General features: G+C 37.3%; 1 protein-coding gene across 1 annotated transcript; it reads left to right on the top strand.

Moving 5' to 3' along the window:
• The first annotated feature begins 666 nt into the window (after positions 1 to 666).
• Positions 667 to 993, top strand: LOC138870494 (uncharacterized). The gene has a single exon (XM_070148302.1). It carries the CDS (start codon positions 667 to 669, stop codon positions 991 to 993), a length of 327 nt encoding a protein of 108 aa, XP_070004403.1.
• The last annotated feature ends 5,839 nt before the right edge of the window (positions 994 to 6,832 follow it).

Raw genomic sequence — 6,832 nt, 5'->3', positions numbered from 1 at the left:
GCCAGTCCAATCGAAAAGTCGACCAGTGGAAAGGCAGTGGTACAGTTGGGAAAGGTAGATGACAAGCCATTTGTGGTAGTGGGGAAAGGTTCGTCTGTTGCTGCGAAAAATCCAGAGACAGCCAAGGCAGTGCTGTAGGGAGTATCAAGCACACCAGTGTTGGTGGTGAAAGGGGTCCACGTGGAACCAGTTGTTATCAGGCCAGTCATGCAGTTGCCGATAACAAGTGAGAAAGCTTCGCCGTGGAGCTACAGTCAAGTGACAGTGATGCATAAGGGGAAGGAGGTTGTGGAAGAAATATGCGAGGCTCAAGGGTTAACTCGTTCGGGAAGGTGTTTTGTTCCCGCAGAATTGAGAAGGGCCAATCCTGTAACAATCAAGAAGCCAGTGACGGAGGAAGAAGCAGAGGAGTTCTTGAAAAAGATGAAGGCATAGGACTACTCAATTATAGAGCAGTTGAGAAAGACCCCAGCCCAGATTTTGTTGCTATCCTTGTTGATCCATTCAAACGATCATTGTCAGGCCTTAATGAAGATTCTGAACGAAGCCCATGTCCCGGACAAGCTCTCAGTGAACCATTTGGAGAAAATAGTGCACAAAATTTTCGAAGTAAACCGAGTGACATTCTCTGACGATGAGTTATCGGTAGAGGGTACAGAACACAACATGGCACTCTACTTGACGGTAAAATGCGAAGACTCGGTGGTCACTCGAGTGCTAATTGATAATGGATCAAGTGAAAATATCTGTCCTTTGGCCACTCTGAACAAACTAAAGGTTGCCGATGATAGGATCCACAAGAACAGCGTCTGCGTCCGAGGTTTTAATGGGGGCGGTAGTGACACAGTGGGTGATATCGTACTGGAATTAACCATTGGTCCAGTCGAGTTCACCATGGAATTTCAAGTGATAGATGTGGCGGTGTCGTACAATCTTTTGTTGGGACGACCCTGGATCCATGCAGCTAAAGAAATGCCTTCTACACTGCGTTAAATGGTCAAATTTGAATGGGATAGACAAGAGATTGTGGTACACGGGGATGATGGCACACATGCCGTCAGTGATGCTATTGTGCCCTTCATAGAAACCGACGATGACAAGGGCCCATGGGTTTATCAGGTTTTCGACGCAGTCTTAGTAGACAAAATTCCTAAGGGTTGGGGCCTTCCACTTCCCAGAATCACAGCTGCAACCTTCATGATAGCCTCAGAGATGTTGAACAACGGGTTTGTACCAGGGAAAGGTCTGGGGATTGATCTGCAGGGAATGATCCAGCCAGTTTCCTTGCCTAAGAACTTGGATACTTTTGGGTTGGGATTCAAACCTACCGCAGCGGATGTAAAGTGGGCCCGCAAGTTGAAGAAAAGAGTCTGAGTCCTTCCTAAGCCAATCCCACGCCTGTCCAGATCATTTGTCAAAGCAGGGTCCAGAAAGTTGCCAGTCCTGGAAGTTCTTGGACCCTTGATCGGGCCAAATGGAGATTTGAATGAGGGCTTTGAAAGAATATTCGCTGATGTCAACACAGTAGAAGCTGGAGAGAGTTCCAGTAAGGCAGACATACAATTTGTGGGGCCTAGGGCCAATGTCAACAATTGGACAGCTACTCCTCTTCCTACTTAGAGGGAGTCCTGGTAGTTGGCTCTGATTTTCCTTTTTGTTTTCTGGATTATTCCAGGGTTGTAATCCAGATTCCTTTTTTTTTTCTATTATTGCTCAACAAAGTGTGAAACCTTGTTATCCTATAATTCAATAAAATGAAAAGTTTCTTCTTCATTCCTTATTTTATTTTTATTTTTATTTTAATTCTTGTTTCTTTTTTTCTTTTTTCCTGAACAGTTCTTTTCATACTGGTCTTAACGACATGTCATGCACAACGGATCTTCAACCTAGTCTAAAAGACCAATCTAATTCCGAACTAACTATACAAGAGATCGATTATGATAATGAATTGAAATACGATGAGGATGAAGCATTCGAGGAGATAAACAGGGAGTTAAGCCAGTTTGAAGAAAAATCCAAGCCCAACTTAAATAACACAGAAGCCATCAATTTAGGGGATGTCGGCGATATCAGAGAAACTAAAATAAGCATCCACATTGCACCAAATATCAGGGAGGAATTGATCAAAACACTTATTGAGTTCAAAGATGTTTTTGCATGGTCATATGATGACATGCCGGGGTTAAGCATGGATTTGGTAGTTCATAAATTGCCTACCGACCCGGCATGCCCTCCCGTCAAACAGAAGTTGAGGAAATTCAAGACGGATATGAGTGTGAAGATTAAAGAGGAAGTAACCAAGCAGCTGCAAGCAAAGGTTATTCGTGTCATTTGATATCCTGATTGGTTGGCTAATATGGTGCCGGTGCCGAAGAAAGATGGGAAGATCAGGGTGTGTGTCGATTACCGCAATCTGAACAGGGCAAGCCCAAAGGACAACTTTTGAAAAGTGCCCATATACTAAAAAAAATTGTCATTTCTTTTGAGAATTGGCATAGAGTAGAATCAGTTAGAGGAGTGAGGCTTTAGATTCAAAGTGATAATCTTTTATGTTGTTACTTGTAATTTTAATTTATTCTCTAATATATGTGGTTGTTGCTTTGAAATGTTGGTGGAGAAAGTAAGCAGTATTTAGGGTTGACATTTTATTTTGAAGTTTATAAGGATTTGGAGTTTTCCTGGTTAAATTGGTTCATTCCCAGTTCAGCATTTATATTCTCCATTATTTCATTTACAGATTATTTTTAAAATTGAAAATAATTATATGTCTATATTAAATATAAATATGTCATAAATATTATTTATGAAAGACCCATCACATATATGAGAATAATAACAATAGATACTGTCACACATTCTTTTTACCCACCCGAAAGTAGTACAATGGAGTTTTTCCAATTTAAGTGACAATCGAAACAGGATTATTTATATTAAATTCAGAGTCGCCACTTGGGATAATTTATGGTGTTGCAAGTCACCGGTTTAAAATCCCGAATCGAGGAAGTTGACTCTTATTTACGGTCTGCGAACACAGAAATTTGGGTAAGGAATTCTGTTAATCCGGGAGAAGGTGTTAGGAACTCCCGAATTCCGTGGTTTTAGCACGGTCGCTTTGATCATACTTGGCTTATCAAAATTATATAATTACTGATTTTAGAACCTATGTGCCTTTACCGTTTACCGCTTTTAAACTAAGAAAAATTATCTTGAAATAGGTCACGCGCACGTGTACCCGTTTGTTTGGCGTGTCAAAAATCATGTCACGTGAACGTGTACACAATTAGTAACGCTTTATTATTATTAAGAAAATTTGGCCGAAGTTGCGCGAACGCATACTCCGTTTTTTTTTTTAGAAATCGTAGTCACGTCACGCGAACGTGTCCACAACCACGATAGTATATTTAAACGGGCCTAAAGCAACTAAGAGCATTTGACATTTTTATAACCAGGTTATGAAATTAATACGAGGGTCATGGATGATTAAATTGTGGATGGCACACCTCAGACTATATGAACTAAATTAATTAGTAGTCTATGAAAACCCATTCTTATTATTAAGAAAAATTTGATCGAAGTTGCGCGAATGCAAACTCTGGTCTTAATTTTTAGAATTGCAATCATGTCACGCGGACGTGTACACAATCACGATATATTTGTGATGAGAATGTGCATAGAGGCATACTAACGATTTTGGAACATGTTCAGTAATTAATTACTATGGACTAAAGTTGGTTTAGCCAATTCCATTTTTCAAACTTAGAAACTCAAGAGATACATTTTTTCTTTTAGGCTTGGTTCGTATCTTTTGGACCAGAACAAAGAAAGTAATCCCATGCAAATCATAACACATAGTGGCGCTCCAATATTTATTTTCCAATCTTAAAAAAAAGAAGATAAAATCAGAAATTTTCCATTTTTATTCACTTGTACTACTATATGATTAGACCCGAGCCTAATACACAAAACAGTTTCAATTCCTTATCCAAAGGTCATTTTAGTCACCAATCAGCTAATCTCAAAATCGAACTCCTACACGTGGAAAAGAAGCACAGAGAAATCACGGATAGAGTTTGTGTTAACATTAAAAGGATATTAATATGGACAATGGGATGTGATACTTCATATATCAATTTTACTTGTTTAATACTAAGATCCTAGATTACAATATTATGGGCTGCATTTATGACACCTATAACCAAATTCTGCTTTTTGCACATGTACAAACTTTATCACTAAAAAATAAATTAATTAAAAAAAAACTTTAAACAGTACCTTTTAACAAGAATTGCAACAAAAATTTACAAATTCATCTAAGCCAATAAACTCATCCAAATATATATTGAACTTAAACAACAAGTGTATTCCTCTACCTTATTTTACACAGGAAAATCAGTGACTGACCCTTTTAAATGGTTTGGGCCAGGCCTCAATAGTAGGCCCAATTCAAGCATATTACAACTAAAGACAAGGACACAGGATCGAACCCTTGGAGGAATCAATTTAACTGAGCAAGCATTTTTATCTACGAATCCTTTTGAACACAAAATTAAAGCTCAATTTGACACTATCGACTTACAAAGTAGCATGCTGTAATAACCATATACATTGCTTAACAAGAAGATACATACACAATTTATACCATTTGGCATGATCTAGCTACGTATGCAACCAAATAAGCTATCCAACCAACTTTCCCGGAAAAACCTTCAATTACACAACATTTAACCTCAAAATACTTGCTAGAGGGCTGATCCCTCATCAGATAAAACCAAAATATAGCTTTCAACATGACTTTTGACATTATTCAGCAGGATATAATACACAAGGCAGACTCAGTAAACTAAAATAAAATTAAGCTACTGAACAGAGCAAATTTGGCAAGATCACTAGAAGAAACCCAACTTGAAACAAATGGATTAAACCAAAGATCTATATTGACATGCATTTAGACATAAACTGAAGGCCAAACAATTCTAACTAGTTGAATCAAACCAGAACCCTTATCTATTACTGATGCCACCAAGTCTAAACCACTCTAGAATCATTCATATCCAAACAAAACCCAATTTCAGCATTTGAAAAGGGCTGACAACAACTTCAATTAAGAGTCCAAACAGAAGAGATACAAGTTATATCCAAACTTGGTTAAACTTAATGTTAAATAAACCTCCATAAGAGTTCAGAATCATGAAAAGATTTAGTTATACAATGCCAAACTTTAACTATGAAACATTAAACAGGACATTGAACTTCTTTTCTAATTCTTAAACCAAATTCAACTTTCAATAGATGCTATCACCAAGAGGGAGAATATGCACCAACCAATCATAGACTCATAAAAGTAAAACTACACTATAATAGAAGAAACAAGCTGACATTACACTCTAAACTTCCCAGTTTTCCATATCATATATGAAGAAGACTTTACATTAGGGGGAATTTGAGGAATATACCTGGAAAAGCAAATCACAACAGAAAAATGAAAGATCAGCTACGACAGCAGTAGCTAGCCCAGATTTAATCAGTTAAACAATAGATTCAGCTTATGAAATTCGATGGAACAGTGCACTTTTAGCAAAACTTTGAACCAACAGACTCTCAATTACCAAAAAATCAATCCATTTCCATTCAAATGAGTTAATGTAATTTCAGGAATTAGAAAGAAATTGAGTATGACTCAAAATTCAATGAAACAGTAGCAGTTCAACCGTTGGTATTTTCTGAAATTTTTCACTTAAATCTCTCTATATATGTATATTTCAGTATTTTTAGAGTACCAGACTGTCTGGTTTTTGTGTATGAACTCAGTATCTATATATAGCCGCTCAACTTAGTGCATTCACCACTTTCAATTCTACTTTTCATTTCTTAATTATCCACTAATTCAGTGCTTTTAGTTAATTCGGTAATGCAATTTATACCCTACCACTATTAGAAACTTCTCAATTAGGTGACCACTTGCATTAAACTTATAACAATCAATTCTTATTAATACAATGTTACATTTACTGAAAAATCTATAAATTTATGATTAACCTAAACTGATAAAATCTACATTAAATTAATTAATCAGACTAACTATCCTAATTAGGAAAAGATATACAAAAACTCTGAGAAAAAAAAAAGATAAAAATAAAAAGAATCAGTGGAATGAGTAGAATAGATGAAGATAAAATAAAAAAAACAAAATTAAGAACGGAAAGAGAATACCTTGAATTAACCTCGTACAGTAAAAAATTGAAGAAGTCTTCGATTCTTCTAAATTTCTGGCCAAGTATGATATTAATCGTGTGTTCTTATTAAGAACACACGAATAAAACCAAACTTGGCCTGGAATTTTAATAAACCTCTGATTCGGGGCGATTTTGGGAATTTAGGGTTAAATTTCGATCTAAGATTCGAAGAGCTAGGGGAATATTCGAGGGAGACTAGCTACAGATTTGAAAAGAGGGGGGTGAGGAGGTTTTGTGGTGTGAATTTGGTGGTGAATGGAGCCGATGCCGCCGGCTTAAAGCGGTGGAATTTTAGGGCGGCTTCGTTTAGGGTTTGGGGGTTGAAGGAGATTGGAGTGAAATGGGGGGGGGGGCTTGAGGGGTATTGGATATATTAAAATTATTGATTCAATCAGGGCTGTTGGATATTTGGAATCCAACTGTTCTGATTGAATCAATAATTAAAACGGGGTCGTTTTAATCGAGTGGGGTTAGACCGGTTCAGGGTCGGGTCGGGTTGTGGGTGAGACGGGTAACGGTTGGGAATCTGGACCATTTGATCAAACTAGTTCAACGGTCCAAATTAAAATACATGAAACGACGTCATTGGGATGAGGCTG

This window comes from Nicotiana sylvestris, chromosome 6 (genome assembly GCF_000393655.2).
Source record: "Nicotiana sylvestris chromosome 6, ASM39365v2, whole genome shotgun sequence".
Taxonomy (NCBI): domain Eukaryota; kingdom Viridiplantae; phylum Streptophyta; class Magnoliopsida; order Solanales; family Solanaceae; genus Nicotiana; species Nicotiana sylvestris.
Note: the sequence above shows the minus strand (reverse complement) of the source record. Positions and strands in the feature narration are given on the sequence as shown.